Source organism: Bactrocera tryoni, chromosome 5 (genome assembly GCF_016617805.1).
Source record: "Bactrocera tryoni isolate S06 chromosome 5, CSIRO_BtryS06_freeze2, whole genome shotgun sequence".
Lineage (NCBI taxonomy): Eukaryota > Metazoa > Arthropoda > Insecta > Diptera > Tephritidae > Bactrocera > Bactrocera tryoni.
In genome coordinates, this window is record NC_052503.1 from 68,498,140 (window position 1) to 68,520,769 (window position 22,630).

A 22,630-nucleotide genomic window follows, 5' to 3' on the forward strand; every position below is an offset into this window, starting at 1 on the left:
TGGATGCAAGGTTTTGGAAAACTTATTTCGATAATAAATTTGAGGAAATATAAATGATAAATAAATCTATTTTTTATTAAATTTTTAACTACTCATTCATAAATAAGCAATAAATATTTCTTTACATAAATGAAATATAATTTAGTGTGACGTTCTGCTATCGATAAAACTGCACTATCTATCGATATTATGTCAACACTTTGTTGGCAGCTGTTTACATTTAAATATACTGGCAGCATACAGCAACAAAATGCATTTGTACTATTTTCAACCAATTTTAAACGAACATTTTTATTTTAAATAAAAAGTATTTGCATGTGTTGTTTGCTAAAGAAATGGTTAGAATAAGAGGCGTGAAGTGTGCCATATCAACGGATGGACATTTACTGAAAGGCGATGGCGTTCTTATCACCAATCCAAAGCATGTTGAATTCGCGCGCAAACGTAGGAAGGACTTTCGTCCAGAAAATCGTGTCTGTGCAGATTGTGCAAAAGTCTTTACACATATGTATAATATGAAACTAAAGAGCGCTATAGAGAAAAAACAACGTCACTCACTAACTGTGTCCTCTTCGTCGTCAGTGGACGACTTTGATCGTATTGTATATAAAACGCCGCGTACAAAGCATTTGCGAGATTTTGTAAAACAAAGTGCACCGTACAATTTGGGAGGACGCTCTCAGGAGTTAAGGGAAAGTGTTGAAAAAGAAAATCAAGCTGATAACGAAAATGTTGGTAACACCAGCTACGAATCATCAACGCATTCGCTAATGGTTAGTGATGATAGCAGTATAAATTCCACAACTAATATTGGTTTCGAAAGGGTGCCATCTCCCGCTGCTCATGAGGTTGTATCAGACATTAGCGTTAATTCACAGCATTTGTCACAAAAAGTAATACCATTAGCCAATGCTTCAACAACTGCGACAATTGATATCAGGAGTTTAGAAAATAATGTAGGACCAGATGCTCATGAAGTTGCTGAGGAAGTTCCGTCAATCGATAGTGACAACTCACAAAATTCATCACAAACTGTAAGACCATTAGCCAACGCTTCAACAACTGCCACAAACAACGCCAGCAGAACAGAAAGTAATATAGGACGAGATGAGAATATCACGAAGGATTCCACATTATGGCGTAAACCGTTGCAGCCAGCAAAACGTAAAAGAGTGCACATTGTGACAGAACCGCCAAGAAATCATATATCTGTAAATTCACCAGCGCCAACTGTAAACAATCGGGCTGCACCAGTTTCAGCAAATTCATCTACAAGCAGCGATGACGACTTCGATTTCCTACCAAGTTTGAATGCAGTTAATGGCACGCGTTTACCGCATATACAACCAATACCGAAACGCCGGCAGTTCCAGCACGCCATACCAACGGTGCAGGATATCTATATGCAAGGAATCACCGGCGGTTAGATTCGATAAGGGAGATCTGTTGCAAAATTTATATATAATATTTTAGGCCAATTGCTTGTATTTATACTGATGCTCGAAATTAAAAATTTTATAGATATTTAAGTTAAAAAGTTGTTAATGTGAATCATATAGTATATTATAATTAGACTTCTATTTATATAGCATAAGATATATTTTGTGTACTAGTAAAACTATTATTGATTGTATATGTATTTTTAAAGCATGTTCGCTTATTTCAATAAAAATTGTAACAATAAAAATGAAAATATAGTGAAAAGCGCTTTTTTATGCTTCACAATAGTTTTCGCCAGTCCATTGTTCAACGTTTAAGTTGGCAGCAACACATACAAAGAACGACAATCTATATTTTTTATGTTTCTTGTTGTTTGGTATTCACTCGATAAGCTCTATTTTTTGTCATTTAAGTTAATTTATTGCAACAAGTCAACAAGTTTAGTAAGAACAGAATAGTCAACTGACACTGAACTTTGCTGAAGGATGTTGACATGTATATAAGTCTAGTTGGCTAGGATGCAGTAACTTTTCTTAAGTTTTAATGGAAAAAAAACAGTTTTTCAACAAACTTAAAAATTTGTTATAGTCTAACTTTTCTTCGAATTTCTATATAATTGTTTAAATTGCAAAATAAATGTTTACTATTGCTAAAATTTTAAAGAGAATTTAGAAGAGTAACCCGCTTATTATGCTAAATATTGTTTCTCTTAATTTGTTATAAAAACAAAACTTTGAATGCCAACAGATGTCCGATCTGACCGATGTGTTCTGCGATTGTTGCACTGTGAAATAAAAAAGTTTTCCATGCAAGGATGTGATTTTGAGCGATCAGTTTATATGACAGATATATGCTATAGTGGTTCTTTCTCAACCTTTTGTTCGGAGTTTACGTTGGACTAATTCATTACAAATGTCTTGAATATAGGTTTTCCACGACAGTCGGGTCCACGTAACCGGAACGTAACCGGATTAGTTACTCTGTCAACTCGACAGAATTCTGCCGCTACGACAACAACAACAACAAAATCTTGAAGAAAATGTTGTATGCAAAAAGGACTTGAAATTTATCGTTTGGTTTGCATGGTAGCTATATGCTATAGTGTTCCGTTCCCAACAATTTGTTCGGAGATTGTAGCGCTCTTTTGGACAATAACCTACGCTCGTACCCACGACAGTCGGGTCTACGTAACCGGAACAGATCCGGACAAGGACTGTTCACTCTGCAGAATTCAACAACAACAATAATCTATGCCAAATTTTGTTGAGATAACTCGTAAAAAAAGTTGTTCATACCTGGACTTGATTTTAATCGATCAGTGTGTAGGGCAGTTATAACCTATTGTGGTCCGATATCGGCCTTTCCGACAAATCAGCAGTTTCTTGGAGGAAAAGGAACCCGAGAAAATTTTCAGATCGATATCTCCAAAACTGAGTGACTAAATACTAAATATACCTTGTTTAGGGTATAAACAAATTATTAGAACGCTTAAAATTTCTTTATATCCACATGTATGTACATATGTATGTATGTAAATTCGTATATAAAGTGTATTTTTCAGCACAATGGGTTTTTATTGTTACTGATTTCATCATTAATAGCTGCCGTGGAAGCATCCTCCAACATAATAACCACTTCATCACAACCAAACGTGATAATAGTTGACTCAGTAAGCAAGCTGTGTATATAAGCAAGCGTGAAAATGTCGCCGGGAGGTAGTTGCGGGCACTGCTGAATCAGTTGGTCTTTATAAATTGCTTATGTCTATTATGCACATTAGTAAACAGAAGAAAAAAAATATAAAGAAAGTGATAATGATATGCGGAAAAACACTTGCTGTTGACAGCCCGCAAAAGTATGCTTCATATTTGTACATGTTGGTATGCAGGTCTTTTCGAAAGTGTCTATTGCATCAATAGCCATATATGATGTCATGCACTAAAAACCCGATAGAGAAATTTGCGCACAGCACATAGAAGAGCTCATACTGCTAGTGAATAGATGGGATTTCATTGAGGAAAAAATAAGGGTATATAAATTTATATATTAATTTTCGGAAATGTCGTCTATTCATGGGACATATTTATATGTACATATGTATGTATGTACTTAAGTATATAATTCATAGCTTTAATTCATACTTATATCCATAGCTTCTTCCCGTGTAGAGGTTACATAGCATTCAAGGGCATACCCAGTATGACAGTTTAAAAAGGCGATTGTAACAAAAAAGTACCCGGAAATTGTAAATAAAACGAAAAATATTTAATTAATCATAAATTTTAGTTTTGCCGCCTTCAAAGTAATCTATGCCAACGATTTTTCCGGTGCTTAAAATACTTTTCATAAGCACTTTTTGAGTTGTGCTTCAGCTCCTTCAGTGAATTTTGTTGTATTTCTTCGATCGACTGAAAACGGGTTCCACGGGGCTGCAATTTCAGTTTGTGGAACAAGAACAAATCACACGGAGGCAAATCTGTTGAATACGGTGGTTGATCGATGATATTCATTGCATTTTTGGCTTTAAATTTTAAAGATGAACTGATGGAGCTGATTGAACTGAGCGACTATGTTCACTTTAGAAGGCTATAACTCAAAAAATATTTGAGCTATTGATTTTAAATTGTGTATATTAATAAATATTTTATTATTAACTTTTTTTTTCACTACTTAAACTTTTTTTTTACAAGCTTTAACTAAATTCACTTCAACTTGTTACCATTCAGCCAATGGAGAAAAACGAAAGGCCTGTTGCGTCTTTAAATTTTTCTTGCAGCACCCATTTACAACGTGTAGTTGTCACTCCATATAGCCGCGTATTTGCCTTGAGGGTTTATAGTGTGCAGTGATAGTTGTCGCGTTGCAGTTTGTGACAGGCTGTGTGCATGCGTGTCGCTGACTGCCTGATGATAGTGGTTTATTTAAAGTAATGCGCTTAACGTGTAGATAATATAGAGATGTATGTATGTATGTGTGGGTGTATAGTATGTATCAGCTAGTATGTAGTTATTTACTTGTTTCACTTAAATATTTAATCGATTCTATTATATAATCTCATTAGTGTCGGCAAATTGCGGTTGACTGAGGCGTCATTCCATCCTTCTTGTTGATTTCATTTTGACTTTTCACTGTAAGCCCGTGGACTTGAGTTGACATTTAATTTAAACAAGGTAACTGGAAGAGCGCTAGGGATAAGAAGATATTGCAGTTATTTTACTACAATGATTTGTGTGGTGAAATGAAAAATGTATGAATTCCCTGAATACCTTTAAGAACATTTAACAATTGCTTCCATTTATTTACCTGTATTACTATATTTCTTCGCAGTATTAAGTAATCGCCGAAATATTACAGACATATTCTTAATCAGTTACTGTTGTTGTACAGAACACATGCATGCAATAATTTCGAGAAATGGTGCCGAGTTAACCGTACCTCGCCAGATAAAAATATGATCTCTCCTGTTACTTAGACCCGACTGGCGTGGCAACGGATTCTTAATCAGTGACGGGCCTCGGTTATTTTCCAAGTACATATATACAGCAATAATTTTGAATAAAGAATCCCCATGATCATGGCTTTTAGAGAAACTTGCTAGATTTGTTTACTATAGGCACACCAAGAGGCAACCTTTCACTATCAGAAGTAACATATTCTACGAGAATTTGTACTGATTTAAAGACCGGAAATTAACGGAGTCTCACAAACCTTATTTTACTACTGGGTGAAGGAGCGGGTTTGGCTATTATTTCTATCATATTTTTATCTATGGGTGCTTGACGAGTTAACGCAAAAAACTTTATGGATCGAATTTACACCTGTGAATCGCTAATGGATCGCAACAAAATCGAACCTTTTCTGAGGGGATGGTTACGGGTGGTGAAAAGTGGCTCACTTACGACAGCGTCAAGCAAAAAAGGTCGTAGTGAAATCGCAGTGAGCCGGGGCAAACGTTGACCAAGACAGGATTGACCGTTAGCAAGGTTTTGCTATGTGTTTGGTGGTATTGGCAGGGTATCGTCTACTGCGCACTTGCCGTCAAACTCTTAATTCGGACTTGTACTGCCAACAAATAGACCGTCTGATGGAAGCAACCGCTCAGAAGCGGTTTAGTCCGCCTAAATGAGAGGAACTATATTTATTGTTGTTGTTGTGTTCGCGGCCGAAATCTGCCGAGTTGACAGTCCTTGGCCAGACAAAATCCGGCTTCGTTCCGTTTACGTAGACCCGACTGTCGTGGAACGGTCTCTCAGTGTGCTAGGCCACACACATTGATAACTACTAGCCAAAAACTGCAAGAGCTTGGTTGTGATATTCTTAGGCATCCACCTTATAGTTTGAACCCAGCAATAAGGAATTGCTATCTGTTCCTGTGTATGGCAAAAGTTTTCGCTGGTGAAAAATCCATCTCAATAAAAGCTTATGAAAATTGTTTGCCAATACCGACTAGGGTTTCTATGAAAGCGGCCTTATGAAATTGCCTTCGAAATGCCAACAATTTATCGAACAAAACAGTGCTTATTTCATCTATATCGAATAGTTCTAAATATGATAAATAAAACATTCGATTTAATGTAAAAATAATATGTTCTTTAACTTGACCTTACATATAAGTACATATTGGGACGGGCCGACAATTTAGGTTAAAATTTCTCGAATACTTGTTCGCTTTCGGCATGATCTTTCTGTGATCCACTCATTACCTTTAAGTTCAAAGCAGATTTTAAAATGGAATGTGGTATTCACCATTCACTACACCCTTAACAGAATGAGTACTCCGGACCGGGGTTGCTTTTGATAACAGTCTCTAGATAATGGTTCATTGCATACAAATTAACCTAATCAAACCAAAGAGGAGTTTAATAACTGAGGAACCAGCTCTGAAAGTCTTTATTTGAATGAGAATTCCAAAGTCAGTCAAATCGCAAACTCTGTTATTTAAACTGGTATAAAACAAGAAGAGGAGTGTGTAAATTTTTCAGCTAGAAATGCCCAATTTAGTAAGGCATATTTCTTTAAAAATACACTGTGCAAATCGCAGAAGTCCATAAAGACCTTTCCCAATAGAGACGGGACTATTCACCGAATAAGTCCGGCCTTTGCCGACTAAGGACTGTCAACTTAACTAAAATTTATGGTGTATGGAAATGTTTTCAGTCGCAACAACGGAAATCCAGAAATTCATTTATACATGTAACGTGTTGTCCAAATAGAGGTACTTTTTTCAACACATGAAGACCGTGGAGAGCCTTTTCGGCGCCATTCGCCGCAACTTGAACTGACGTATGGAACGGCTTGGCGAATTTTACGTCGAGATCTTAAATTGAAAGCGTGCAAAATATAGCTCGTGCAAAAACTGAAGCCGCTTGACTTTCCCAAGCGACATTGCTTCGCTATATGGGCTCTTACAAACTTCCAAGAAGATATGATGTTTTCGAGCCAAATTTTGTTCCACGATGAGGCCCATTTCTGGCTCAATGGGTATGTAAACAAGCAAAATTGCCGCATTTGAGACGAAGAGCGACCCAAAGAGATTCAAGAGCCGCCATTTCATCCAGAAAACCAACGGCTTGGTATGGTTTGTGAGCCGAAGGAATCGTCGGTCATGCTAAAAATCACAGTTCCACAGCTGAACTTCGAGAATGACCATGGTTAAACTCGAGTTCTGCCATATAAAACAATCTTAAATCAGCTTAAATCATGCTTAGCTGCGCTCTATCATTGAACCACATTCGTTTATGGCAAAACAACATTTAAGAATCGATATAATCCATCTGCTCGCTCGGAACCGTAAGCAAAAGCCGAAAAGTGGATACAGGACATATTAGGTATGGTCCAACTACCCAACATCGTCCAGTTATACCGTTACAACAACGCTAACGGTAACATTTATGTGCACTGTGTGTGTGTGGATCCTTGCTTTGTTGTGCTGCTTTTATTTACGTGCCTACCTTTCATTTTCGCTATTTTCTCTTTGTTGCAAGCACTTCGAGCCATTGTATCATGCACATTGTCACCGGCATTTTTTATTTATTGATGAATTGTTTTGTTTTCTGCTGCTGTCAAGGCAGAGTGTGAAGCAAACAAACAAACGTTGCCAATGTTTTTACTTCTGTTTTTGTTTTTGCTTTTTACCGAAATACCCAGCCAAGTATGTGTAATATGCATATAACGGTTAACATTTATCATCGTGTAACGACAACCTACCAAAAAGCCAAAAAAAAATGGATTGCTGGAAAAGCGAGAAACCTGCACGATCGAGATTATCTGTGATTTTGCGAATGCATATGCGAAACACGTAGCCTCGAACCGCTCGGATTTGGTTTAACACAAAAACAAGGACGTCCCTGTATTAATCCTCAAATACACACTTAGTAGCACCGACAGCAGAGTTGCGGTCTAGTATGTTTTGCTTGTGGTTGGACACACATGATGTTATTACTGGCTCGATTCCATTGAATGGCACTTTTTAATATTCAATTTCTGTGCAGCAAAGTCGTTTCGGTATGCAAATCTTTATTGTTAAGTATGATTGTATGGAAATTTCATTGTTTTTCCTCTTCTAGCGTGGATATAAGGAGGCTATAGTGTAGGTTTCACTTCAACTTGAAGCTTAACGACAAAGGATTTAGTGGATTTTCAGTTTCGGTTTTAATAAGTAATTAAAATTTAGTCCATTGGTGATGCACTCAAAGTGCTTACGTCTTTCCAAAACTGCTTTGAGCTTCCGTTTCTATTTATAGAATTGTACTTGATTAAATTCTTAAGCTTTCACGAAGAGATAATGGGTGTTTGTGAGCTCACTTCTTCTTCTTCTTTATTGGCGTAGTTACGGCTTACGCGGTTATAGCCGAGTGCACAAGAGCGCGCCAGTCGTTCCTCTTATTTTCACTATTTACCGCCAATTCGGGATACCAAATGCAGCCAAATCCTTCTCCATCTGATCTCTTTAACGAAGTAGAGGTCTTCCTCAGCTTCCACCGGCGGATACGAATCGAAAACATGCAAAGCTGAGGTATTCTCTACCATTCGAACAACATGACCCAGCCAGCGCATCCGAGGTCTCCTACTTCGCTGAACTATGTCAATGTCGCCGTATATTGCATATGCGATGGCTGTTTGTTTGATGACAGGAGATATTTCGTCTTATCCTCGTTCACAACCAGACCCATACGCTTCGCTTCCTTATCCAGTCTAGAGAAAGCAGAACTAACGGCGCGTCTCTATATAGCTCTTCAGCTCGTATTATTTTCTCCAGCAATAGATGAAAGCAGTCACACGATAGAAAGTCTTCTTGTCTGAAATCTCGCTTGGTATCGAACGGCTCGCAGAGGTCATTTCTCATTTGATGTTGCTCGACGTCAGCTTAAACAGCCGCATTAACTTTGGTGGGTTACCAAGCTCAAACTATGCCATCCGCCGAAAAGGGATTCACAAGATGTGGTCGTTCTTTATTTTGCCCATAAACTCCTAAAGGTAGATCGCCAGATCGACGAAGCGTTTTGAGTTTACCGCAAATGTAGTAAGGCGATTAATATCAATTCCTGCAATTTTGCTAGGTTCGCCAAAGGTGTGTCTACCGAGATAATTCAATCTCAGTCTGGCAAAGAGAAGGCAGTGACAAGATGTTTATACCTCGCCTTTCTCTATTCAGCTTTGAGAGGGCGGACAATGCCAAGTTAAAATACCTATAATTGCGACGAGATTGCTGATTCACTCTGGGCCAGAAGGATCTCGCAGTGAAGTGAAAAAACGCTTATACCTCCTTTGTTGCCAAAGTCTATTTGGTAGAATGAGGATACGAAGTTCTGCTCTGTCTACCGTAATGCTCCCGTGAGTCTTCGCATTGCTTTCTAAGCTAAAAAGCCACTCGCCGGCCAGATATTTAATCCCTATAGGGTTATCGCCGCCACGGAGGCCTACTTTGTAGACTTCCGGAATATCTATTTTTTAAACAATTTAAATAAGTTTGAGCAGTTCTGGTTTATTTTATTATTTTAGCGCGTATTCTCGGTCACTGGTTGGTAACCCGAAAGGCGTATTATAGTTAACTCCATTCATAATTTTCATTGCCAATTTAATCGCACACATATTTGGCTTGCCAACTTATTTGCTATCCATTGCCAGATGCCAGGCTTTCAAGCAAACGCGCGATGCCGTATAACCTCAATGGCACCTGCGGTATTATTTCTGCTGCTGAGCTCATAAATTTTCTGCTTATTTAGATTGCAATTGTTTGAGAATATGTTTGCCTTGTCTTCTTAGGTACAATAAGTTGCAAGCGCTTACTAGTTACATTATTGTTTATTGCATACTACAAGTATAAGTGGTTTATATGTATGGGAAATTTTGTATATAAAAGGTGAACCATTTCGAGGTTCTCTACATTTTTAAAGAAATTAAACAGAAACTTCAAATTTAATGAGGAATGTTTATTATAACTCGAAAGAACATTCTTTAGCATTTATTTTATTGAAGGTTATCTCTTTCAAATGTTGGCCGCATCTACGTCTCAGATGGTCCTTTGTTGAGTCCAATTTTCGATGACTCATTTGAGCATTTAGACTGGACTGTCGAATGACTTCGCTCCAAGGCCTGAATCGAAGCGGGTTTGTTCGCATAAACTTTCGTCTTTACATATCGCACAGGAAAGGACAAACTGTGCGATATCACACGATCTTGGTGACCAATCGACCGGGTCAAAACGTGAAATTTTCTGCTGATCGAAGTATTCTCTCAATAAATCTATTGTTTTATGCGATGTTTGGGAAGTGCCGCCGTCTTGTTGTAACCAAATGCCACCGAAATCTCGAGCTTCAATTTCAGGCATCAAATAGTCGTTTATCATGGCGCTATAACGGTCGCCATTGAGGGTTACGTTCTTAACGGCATCAATTTCGAAGAAATATGGGCCGATGATTCCACCGGCACATAAACTACACCAATAAAATGGCAGCTCTTGAATCTTTTCAGTTTGCTCTTTGTCCGTATGGCGGTAATTTTGCTCGTGGCAGCCATGTTTGTTTACGGACTTGTGTCAAATTTTCTCAGCATGTTCAGTAATGTTTGCCATTTCATTATGCCACGTTTCACATTTGAAAATTGTCCAAGATTACTACGCAAATTCATGTTCTTCGGTGGCTACTTTAAGAGCTCTTTGCGCAAAATACGATCGTCTCAGATGAGACGATTTTTGGCTTAATGGTTTCGTCAACAAACAAATTTGTCGCTATTGGGGCGAGCCGCATACTCGTTTGGTTCAGGAAATGCAATTGCATTTGGTGAGGATTGTGTTATGTCGGCATCATCAAGCCTTATTTCTTTTAAAATGTGACAGGAACTGCCGTTACTAACAATAGCGAGCGTTGTAACATAATGTTGACCGACTTTTTTCCCGCAATTTGTTGCGATCGACGTGGACGATTTCTATTCCTAAGAAGACAAAGCGCCGCTTCAAGCTTAGCGTCTAAACATGAACACATTGCGTGAGAAGTTTGGCGACACGTTAATTTTGAGAAATAAATGCATGAGCATGAGCTTAATTCATAAATTCGATAAGCTAGTTTTTGACTCACCCTTATGTACAAGCATATATACTACTACAACAAATCACAGCAGCAAGCCAACGGCTTTATTTATTGTATGCGGAACTCTCACCGGATTAATGGGATGCATTTTAAAATCTCTACTTAATTGTCGGTTAGTAAAGCTCCGAGAATTATTTCCGATATGCTGGCATTATAATTACTTTACACAACGCATACTGCGCCAACTATTTCTGGGAAAATCCCATACTGGTATGGGTGGTGTTGTTGCCCGAAAGTGACACAGCTAAGCGGTGTCATCATCCAATAATCACGTGGCGCTTTTGGGCAGCTGTGCACATGCTTATAAATATATGTATGTATGTATGTAATAAACGCACACGTATAATATGCGGATAATGCCCTTCCAATTATGCAGTAATTTTCACACACGAAAAGGATGCCAAAATCGCACGAAAAAGTGCTCACGCTCGTCATATGGCACAGAATCGATTAGAAGTGCGCATATATACAGAAGTAAATATGTATGTGTTTATTTCAAGCACAGCATGTTTTCAACAAAATAACTGTGTCAGTATAAAATCACCCTGCACCCGCCGCCCACACGTCGCCATCAAATCACAATTGCCCATAAATATTTTACGGCTACTAATATAAGCTGTATTTTTAAAAATGCATGTATTCGTGCATGTGTGCGGGGAGAAAATGGTCCACAAGGCTCAACCAACCACTAAGCGGACGTCCTTGGAAAATTGTATGCTCAGTTTCGGCCAAATGTCAAAGTACTTAACACCAAATGCTGGCTCACACTGTACTCGGCCGTAAATGCCTCTATTGGCTATTAATGGTGAGCTCGGACATGCTACAAACATACACATGCACGACTACATACCGACATATGTTTGTAAATGCGCTGGTGTGATTATCGAATTTTTCAAAAGCACTAATTAAAAGAGTGCCAGAAAATGCAAAACAACATTCGCTTATAGCAGTGCTTAAGCTTAGTATTTCGTGCCGCAGTATTTGTTACAATGCAACGAAATAAACGGTATTTAACTAGGCATTAAGTGGTTTATGGTGCATGCGAGAAAATTGTACAATAGCGAAACCGAGACTTCTGCTAAATCATTAAACAGCATGAGATGGTTTTAAAAATGCGCAAGCAACTAGAAAGCTTCGGCTCAGCGCGCTAAAAGTCATCGGTTTTAATGGGAAGCAAGAAAAAAATTGTAAAGTCGGTTGCACCGAAGCTATATTAACGAACTACAATATATATGCATTTCTTATTTAACGGGTGTTCCAGTAGAGGCACTTTTTCAATAGCCTTTTTTGACAGATCACGCGTTGGTCGTGTCAAGCTGTCATTTTGTTTTTGTTCAATATTGTTTGGCATTTCAGCATGGAAAAACTGAACAACGTTTGCAAATCGTTCAACAAAGTTGAAAGATCAAAGTTTCAAGAAGACCCGACGTTTCGAGCCAAATGTTATTCAGCGATGAGGCCCATTTCTGGCTCAATGGGTATGTAAACAAGCAAAATTGCCGCATTTGGCACGAAGAGCAACCTGAAAAGTTTCAAGAACTGCCATTTCATCCAGAAAAAAAAACGGTTTGGTGTGGCTTGTGGACCGGTGGAATCATCGGTCAATATGTCTTCCAAAAAGATGCCGGTGAGAACGTAACCATCATTGGTGACCGTTATCGCGTTATGATAACCGACAATTTGATGCCTGAAATTGGTGCTAGTGATTTCGGAGAGATTTGGTTACAACAAGACGGCGCAACTTTCCACACATTGCATCAATCAGTGGGTTTATTGAGAAAACACTTCGGTAAGCAGATATTTTAACGTTTAGGGCCGGTCGATTGGCCACCAAGATCGTGTGATATCACACCGTTAGACTTTTCCCTGTGGGGATATGTAAAATCCAAAGTCTATGCGCATAATCCCGCTTCGATTCAAATGCTATTGTATTCCGATTCAAACAATATATTCGGAGCTTGTACCGTTGGCTTGGTCAATAATTTGTGTCAAATTTCGTGAAAATATCTCTTCGAGCAGAAAAGTTTTCTTTACCAGGACATGATTTTTATCGGTTAGTTTGTATGGTAGCTTTATGATATAGTGATCCGATGTCGGCGGTTTTGACAAATAAGCAACGACTTGGGGAGAAAAGAACGTGTACATAATTACAGGTTGATATATTCAAAGGTGAGAAACTAATTCGCGGAGCTACAGACGGTAAGACAGATGGATGTAGTTTGACTGACTCAGTTCGTCACGCTGATCATTTATATATACTTACTATATACTATATGTACTTTACTGGGCTCTGACGTTTTATTAATGCTCAGTGTGATAGAGTAGCTCTCTAAAGCCCCGGAGGCATTCGAAGAAACGTCCTATAATTTCCAAATTACCTGATTTAGTAAGAATTTGGTTTCAAACAGTACTTGCTCTGTGTTCGGTTAGTTTTACGAAACATCTCCTCGAATTCACAATCTGATCGGGTCAGTACTCGGGTACGAATAAAAAAGTATGACTTTCGTAAGTGAACCATAAAAAGTAGGTTAAGATGACCGTCCGTGCCTAGACCTAAAATGTGCATACTCTTCAAGGGATTCATACCTACAGTGCGATCTCTAACAAAAACTAAAAACGAAAAAGAAAAAATGATCAGCAGAGACTAATTTGAATGATCTCTTAAATTGAACCACGCTTATTCCCTTAATTAAATGGATATCTTGAAGGGTTTATTTTCTTTATTTTGAGAGTTCTGTGGGTTGACCCATTGCTAAGGATCGATGAAGCTTTTCCATAGCAGCAATATATGCAGCAGTTTGCTATTGCATTAGAAAAGATCGGGTTCGTTTTCTTATCTCCCAAAAATGTGCTGGACTCCATATCCACCTTATTCATCACACTTCTATACTTTAATTAAGAAATTGTGCTTGCCTGGATTTCTTCTGTTTTCTGGATCCAAAAATGGTTAGCGCTTTCTGAGCTCAATGGATTAACAGAAGATCTATACACTTTGCATACGTTTAACCCCATTTTCGAAGCAGTTTTGTCACTCTGATTGAGGGATCTCCAAAACATGCGTTCTGAAACCAACGAACTGTCTCTTCAGCTTGAAAAAAGTTCTCATCTTGAATTCACCATGCCATTGATAAATACTGGTCTTTGATGGAGTTTCATCGCCAAAAATTGAGTTAAGTACATCGATGAACTCATGCTGAGTTATTCGACGTCAAAAGTTGTAAATGCAATCGCGCGAAGACGTTTGCGATTTAATACCATTTTTTGGGCGAGCTGAATATTTTAAGTTACTGTACATAACACAAATTCCGCGCATATGTCAAAACGTTCGGTACAACATCAAAAATGTCAAGCCTTACGATAAAAATCCCGAAATATAAAACAAAACCTACGTATAAACGACACGCTGACTTTCCGAGTTAAATAAGAGGGATCTTCGGTTCAAACCCTAACCGTGTCACAAACAAAAAATATTTGACATTTTTTCTTTAACGCTTTTCGATAGTCATTTCCATGTTTCTAAGCGGATTTCGAATTGAAAACGTTTCTGTCTCAAATCCATCCAACATTCGGAGACAACGTAAAATCCGCCTAAGCATTTCCATACGTTTTTATGTTAACCACAAATAAGGGATTTTCAAAGTAAATGAGCTTAAGCAAAGTCTATGCAGCAACGGCTGCCAAAGCTGATAGCTAAACCCGAGGAAAGCAACAATTTCGGCTAAGGTAAAAGTCTAAAGGAACCGCTGAAAATAGCAAATGTAAGAAGGTAGGTCGGTTGTAGGTCGCTGACGGTGGGTGGGTGGATGTGCGCATGGGCGATTCATTGGGCTGACGTGAGATTGCAACAAAGCAATAAAATACACTGTGTTTAGATTTGCCCATATCGCAGATGCAGATGGCTTGAGCTACTTTGTGTCGTTGCCGCTGCCGCTGCCGCTGTTGTTGTCGCAGCTGTATGAGTGGCACATTGTTGGACGTACTCGTACTAGAATGCGCACGTTTAGATTTAGCAAGTGGCGGCAATGTGCTGGTGCGCTAAGTAAGCGTGTTTCTTGCTCGGCTGTTTGGGTGGTTAGGGGCCGGTTTGCTTGTCCGGATGTTCAGCAACGTTGGATAACTGTCGGTGTGGTGTGAGACTACACTCAGTTGTAGATTTGCACATATTTACATGCAAGTGTAAGGATGTACTTGTATATATGTATGCCTTTATGTGTGAGCGCGGATGTTTTGTGCGCTTCCTTTTACTTTGTTGATGTGCGCTCGTGTCGGTATGCGTACTATTCTGTGCATTTATGTTCATTTGTAGGTATGTATGTTTGTCAGTCTTTGTGGGTGGGCGCGGGTGTGTGTGGACTCGTTTTCAATTTATTGCTTGCCCGTCTAACAATAAGTAAATTCTTGACAATGTCATATTTATGTAACTTACGCACATACATGTAAGTATTGATGTATGTGTGTCGTCTACAAGACATTTAATAGAATTTATGTATGTATTAAAGTTATGGTGTGTTCAGAGGTGGCAAGGAAAATACTTTACGAAAATCAATTTAATTGCGAAACAACAGAAAACATTTTTATAACCTTGTGCGTTCACATTATTGTTAAAAGAACGTTAGTTGTTTATTCAATTTTTGTTGTTATTATACTATGCACATGATACATTAGGTTTGCCACGAGGTTTGTAACACCAATTGGTGATTCCAAGTGTAGCCAAGTCCTTTTCCACCCAGTCATTCCAACGAAATGTAGGTCCTACTCTTCTTCTGCTTCCCACGGCGGGTACAGCGTTGCATACTCTCAGCGCTAAAGCGTTTTCATTCATTCAGACGGCATGACTTAGCCAGCATAGCCGCTGTCTCTTAATTCACTGAATTATATCAATGTCGTCGTCTCTCGTACAGCACATCGTTCCGTCAACTGCGGTATTCGCCAATGCCAATGCGCAAAGGATCATAAATCTACCGCAGAACCTTTCCCCCGAAAACTCGTAACGTCGACTCATCAAATGTTGTCATCGCCCATATCTCTTAACCATATAGTGGGACGGGAATAACGAGGGACTTATAGAGTTTGGTCTTTGTTCATCGAGAGAGTACTTTACTCAATCCGAAATAGCACTTGTTGGTAAAAGTTATTCTGCGTTGTATTTTGAGGCTGACATTGTTGTTGTACTGGTTTCAAGATAAATTAACTTATCTACGACGTCAAAGTTATGACTGTCAAGAGTCCCATAGGAGCCAAATCGCGAGTCCGACGACTGTTTGTTTGCTGACAGGAGGTATTTCCTGTAGCCCTCGCTCACTACCAAACTCATTTGCTTCGCTTCCTTATCCAGCCTGAAGAAAGCAGAACTAACGGCGCGGTTGCTGAAGCCAATGATATCAATATCATCGGTGTATGTCAGCAGCTGTATACTCTTATAGAAGATACCTTCTCTATTCACATCTACAGCTCGAATTACAATATTTTCTCAAAGGTTAGAGCGAAGAAGTTGCACGAAAGGAAGTCGCCTTGTCTGAAACGTCGTTTGATATCGAACGGCTCGGAGAGGTCCTTTCCGTTCCTGAGAGAGCTTTTGGTATTGCATAACGTCGGGGATTACAAATTCAGCCATAGCGGCATAAAGGCAGCTCCTTTTCGTGCTCTCAAAGGCAACTTTGAAATCGACGAAGAGCTGGTATGTGTCGATTCTCTTTTCACGGGTGGTATAGGTTACACAGTTGGTACTTAAGATACAGTCTTCTTAGTAACACGTGTGAACGAAGTTTTTTGCAAAGCGACAAATTTCCATGAGTAGTTCCATTGCATGGAAATCTCTAAACACCGTTACATAATGGCCTTATCAATATTTTTTGACTTGAAAGAGACTTAACTACTATCTTTTTATGTTCTACGAGTATTGACTATACCTAAATCTGACCTATTGTAGCACACAAAAACAATTCTCACAATAACCAGCTCAACGTTACCGGAATTACACGGATTTTCTGCGACTAAGCGGTGTTATTTCGGCGATCTAACTTTGTTTGAATCGGCAAAAAGTAGTAAGGGTCCAAAAAAACTATGTACGTACATACGTCCGAAAAAGACTGCATTGCTTGAAAAACTATACTTTGGTAATATCAAGAAGTGTTTATCATTTACTGCTTTGGAAGGCGCATATTAGATCTGTAGGGTAATCTCTTTTCAAAAAAAAACTTTTTTTTTGCATTTTCAGTTCCCTTATACACTTAGAATTAATGTAGAAATCCACTTTACCATTGGAAGGTTTCGCAAAAAGCCCAAAATAATAATACCGCTCGACGTTTGGAGCGCTCGGAGTGCACAGCTCAAACTTTAAACGCGTTTTTCTCAAAACACACTTTTTTAAACTGGCGGACATGCTGACATAATTCCGATCGAACTACTCAACCGGTTTGCTTAGTTTTTTTTAATGTTCACAAAACGCCTGGCTATCGCCCCTACTAGATTCATAATTTTTTATAATTTATTGGCAATGTTATGACAAATTTTATGTAAAAAAAAAACATGAGAAAAATTTAAAAAACAAAAAACGTTAATTACTTTTCTATTTATCAACATTTTTTCATGTTTCTATTAGGGACGATAACCATTCATTCACGTACTTTTTAAGAATAAATTGGGTTTTTGTGTTTCAGATGATCCAAACATGAGAAATCGTGTCCGCCAGTGAAAAACGCATTTCATTCACCCAGCCAATTCTCCGACAATTGTCATCAAAATATTCCGAAAAAATTTGTTTATACACTCCACAATATACCTCATGATATGTGAAAAAAGTTCTATTGTAGAATAAAAATTTCTATAAAAAGTGTCAAAAACAGCCCAGTTTACCCTACTGACCCCTTAAAAGAGAAGAACGGAAAGTTAATATTGATGAATAAAAAACGGACATTGATAAAAATAAAAAGTCTTACCCAAAAAGTAACACATATCTTATGAATTATACATATAAATATATTCGATAACTAAATTTTTTTTAGAGTCCATCACTTTGTAAACTATAACTGTTGGTAATTCGATAAAGGCATTTTTATTTCAGAAATTAAATTTTTACAGGAGAAAGTTAAAGACAATTCTAAAACAACTTTTGGGCTGATCGCACGTGCAAATAGGTTCTTGTTAAAGTTACTAACAGTTAATTGGCAATAAAAATAGCTTTTATTGCGATTTCGTATACCAAGCTCAAACACATTTGCCAGCGTAAATGTATTAGTACAGTACACCATGTCGTATGAGCAACACAGAATGTATTAGGCACTGGTATGAAGGCTTAGTATTTTTGTTGTATAAATTAAACTCCGTATAACTTTTAAAGAAACGTTTTTTTAAGGAAAAAAATTAATGAGAAATTTTTGTACAAGAATATCATTTTTTGAAAGTTTTAAAAGTAAACCTATAGAACTAAGCTGATAACTTTGAAAAAGCGCCATTCTCGTACAAAAATTTTCGCTCTACAAAAAAGTTCTTATTAAGCTATAACTTTGAAAAAGTCATATTATTAATCCAAATGATCAAAAAATCCATTGTTATAAACATGTGAAGAGAAATATGATTTGAACGCGTCTTAAAATAAAAATAAAGAGGTTTTTTTCGTTGGATCTTTTTTTAAGAAGTTGCTTGGGTTTTGTTTGAACGAAAAATGGCATATTTTCTATAATAGTCTTTTTTTATCATAAAACAATTTTTTTTTTAGTTTTTTATTATTCCAAAGAGACATATTTTAAAAAGATTTTGAGAAATTTTCAAAAGAAACTATTCAAAAAGTCATTTCCGGCAGTAACTCGGAAAAGAGGTGTCTGCGTGTTGAAAGCAGAACTTCTTAAAGGATCATTAAAAGTAAAAAGGAACAAGAAAAAACGTTAACTTCGCCTGCACCGAAGCAAATATACCCTTCACAGGTGCATTTCTTTTAGTAACTATGTGTCCAGTTTGTATGGCAGCTATATGCTATAGTAATCCGATCTGAACAATTTCTTCGGAGATTACATTGTTGCCTTAGAAAATAATCTATACCAAATTTCGTGAATATATCTTTTCAAATGTGAAAGTTTTCCATACAAGAACTTTTTTCCGATCGTTCGGTTTGTATGGCAGCTATATGCTATAGTGAGCCGATCTGAACAATTTCTTCGGATATTACATTATTTCTATAAACAATAACTTGTACCAAATTTCGTGAAGATATATCGTCAAATGAGGAAGTTTTCCATACAAGCCCTTGATTCTGAACGTTCAGTTTGTATGGCAGCTATATGTTATAGTGGTCCGATATCGGCAGTTCCGACAAATGAGCAGCTTCTTGAAGTAAATGTCGTTTGCAAAATTTCAAAACGATATCTTAAAAACTGAGGGACTAGTTCATATATATACAGACAGACAGACGGACATGGCTAAATCGACTCAGCTCAACATACTGATCATTTATATACATATATACTTTATAGGGTCTCCGACGCTTCCTTCTGGGTGTTACAAACTTCGTGACAAACTTAATATACCCTGTTCAGGGTATAATAACTTAGGAAATAACGGACTTATACCCTGTTCAGGGTATAATAACTTGGGAAATATTGGACTTCCTAATACCCGCTTGTCACTACATACAAATGCACATAACGGCCGTGTATCCTGTTTTTTTGCACTTACTCACGTTTGAATACAAAATCTACATATTCTATATGTGCAAGCAACATGAAATCGGCCATACTATATACTATATACACATATGTATATGTATGCTTTATGTGTACGCATTTATTTCATACAAAAATCACTTTTATTTGTGCTATTTCTAATATTTCTGCCAGCACTTACACGCCACAATGTAACAAAATCAATTCTTCGCTTATCATCAATCATGCGAATTCACGCGCAGCAATGCAGCATATCAATCAAACGGTATATAACAATTTTCGGCATATTTTGCCAATAACTGTAGTTATATTTCATGCATTTTACGGTATTTTTTCTATTTTTCTTTTTGCACAGCGCGTCACTATTGCAGCTTTTTATTATTTCTTCCAACGAATTGCTTGCAATAATTTTTTTTAATATTTTTTTCTATAACAAATAACTTGCTTTTCCATATATTATTGCACTCTGCACATAATTGAATAACCAACGTAACATCGTCCACGCTTTGCAGCAGTTCGCAAAGGACAAGCGGAGAAGAAGAAGCAGCAACGGCACTGGAATAAGGGGGTGCGGGGAAAAAACAAATTTTTAGCCGTCGTGTGGAGTGGGTGTGTTTGCGTTTCGTGTGACAAGCACGTATTGGCGAGGCGAGACGAAGCGCAGCGAAAGCGCTGCTTGCGCTAAAGGTGGTGGGTGCGTTTTACTGCAGCGAGTTCGAAAATGGGGAGTAAAATGAAGGAAAAAAACTTTTCTCGATAGCCACTACTGCCCTTATTTCCACATTTCACACAATATCGTATTGCAAGCACTTAAGAAATTCGCAATTTTTATTTTTTTTTTAGTTTACACTTACATAGCAGCACACGCTGCGTGTTTGTGGCAAATTTTTCACAACGAACTTTTTGCCAAACTCAACTCATTGCACGGTAAAATGTACTTTAAGCGCATAAGTAACGCGCACACATACACACACACACGCATATATAGATGATTACTTCTTTTTCCCTAATTTTCTTTGCGCTTTGACCAAATTGATTTACATAATTTTGCATTTTCTTAATCAATACTGCTTAATCATTTTTACTTCGTTTTCACTCGACTTTTGCGCCACTTCACTTCAATAAGACAGCGTAATTGGTCGCAACGCGTTGTTAATGTCACAAAAAAGCAGAAAAATACACAACTTTTAAAGTATATTGCAACGCAAAGTTAACATTTTCACAAGCGTTGCGTTTTACGCGTTCACTTCACACGACTGCCACATTGCGATTGACGACGATTCGGCGCTGGCGCTGGCGATGGCGATGGCGATGGCGAGGAATCAAGTCAAGTACTCCCTGCAACCAACTACTCGCATGCAGCATGTTCTTGCTACACTTGCTTGTTGTTGTCGTCTTTTAATGTTATTGTGTGCTGTTGTCATTCGTTTTGGTGTAAGCTGTGTGCGTGTAGTGCCATTCGCGCCCATTGGAAATGAACGAGTTATTTGACTTGGCGGTATTTGTAGCAAACGTGCGCTTATTATGTGTGTTGTTATTGTTGGTGGTGGGTGTTAATTTCGGCAGGCCAGGCGCTCCATTATTAGTTCCGGCTTTCGCTCGTGTGGCGCGTTCAGTGACGTCTTCCGCCGATTGCCTGTGCATTCGTGTGTGTGTGTGTGAGTGTGTTTATGCCGAATGCGAAAAATTGCTGAAGCTTTTAAAGTGTTAAAAAGTTGCTGGCGGTGCAATAAGCTTTTCGTTTGAAACAGTGCTGATATTTGCTGGCGCAAAGTGGGACAAAATTAACGTTATTTATGAAAGTAGAAATTTGTACGTTACCCCAAAAAGTACGGAATGAGATAGATACCGAGAGTTGAAGAGGGAAGCGCGACGTATTTGCAGACAAAAACAGAAAGAGACCGAAATGCGTGAGTACAAAGAGCTTGACAAGCTGGCCGACAGGGCTACGCTCGAAAATTCTGCGAAAAAATGTGCCGATTACCCTTGTAGAACCCCCAGAGGTGATCTAGTGACTGATGCCCTGAGCATACTAAAATGATGGAGGGAACACTTATTCAGCCTGCTGAACGGCACTGAAAGCAAAACATCAGCAGATATTGAACCCGATTCCACAAGCGATGACAATAAAGTGGACCTTCCACTGTCCGACTATGTAGAAGTTCGAATAGCCATTATCCGTCTGAAGAACAACAAAGCGGCGGCCGATGGATTGCCGACCGAGCTATTCAAATACGGCGGCGAAAAACTGATAAGGAGCATGCATCAGCTTCTTTTTCGAATATGGTCTTACGAAAACATGCCCTACGATTGGAACGTAAGTGTGCTCTATCCAATCCATAAAAAGGGAGACACCAACTACCATTGGATAAGCCTCCTCAACATTGCATCTAAGGTTCTATCGAGCGTATTGTATGAAAGATTAAAGTTCAAGGTCAACAAACTGATTGGAGCAATGCCAAAAGCTCCGCCGAGAACGGGAAGAACATCTCAGAGCCATTCGATACCAAACGAGGTTTCAGACAAGGCAACTCCCTATCGTGTGATTTCTTCAATCTACTAAATATATACATATATATATAATTCGAGCTGCAGAGCTAAAGAGTGAAGGTGCAATCTTCTATACGAGTGTTCATTGGATCAACAACCGCGTCGTTAGTTCTGCTTGCCTCAGACGAGTGTAAGACGAAATATCTCTTGTCATCTCATCAAATAAATAGTCGCCGCACTAGTGAATTGGCCCCCACGTCACTGTTGAGAGTGATAACTTCGAAGTCGTAGATAATTTCATTTATCCTCGAATCAGCATTAACACCAGCAACAACGTCAGCCTCGAAATCTAAAACTCTTGCCAACAGGTGCTACTACGGTCTGAGTAGCCAATTGAGAAGTGAAGTCCTCTCTCGACGAACAAAAACCAAACTCTACAAATTACTCTTCTTCCCC

The 22,630-nt window shown here is 38.3% G+C and overlaps 2 protein-coding genes across 2 annotated transcripts in view; one reads left to right on the plus strand and one right to left on the minus strand.

The window, feature by feature from the left end:
• LOC120778220 overlaps positions 1 to 20,626 on the minus strand; it is a 39,847-nt gene extending 19,221 nt beyond the window's left edge. The window contains exon 1 of the mRNA XM_040109978.1: positions 20,539 to 20,626. The gene's annotated coding sequence lies outside the window, so the exon portion shown is untranslated. The remainder of the gene's footprint in view (positions 1 to 20,538) is intronic.
• Positions 229 to 1,620, plus strand: LOC120778221. The gene has a single exon (XM_040109979.1). The coding sequence runs from the start codon at positions 336 to 338 to the stop codon at positions 1,425 to 1,427; it is 1,092 nt and encodes a 363-aa protein (XP_039965913.1). The 5' UTR covers positions 229 to 335; the 3' UTR covers positions 1,428 to 1,620.
• Positions 20,627 to 22,630: the final 2,004 nt, after the last annotated feature.

Coding starts and splice junctions, on each gene's coding strand:
- LOC120778221 (XM_040109979.1), top strand. CDS start 336: ATGGTTAGAATAAGAGGCGTGAAGTGTGCCATATCAACGGATGGACAT.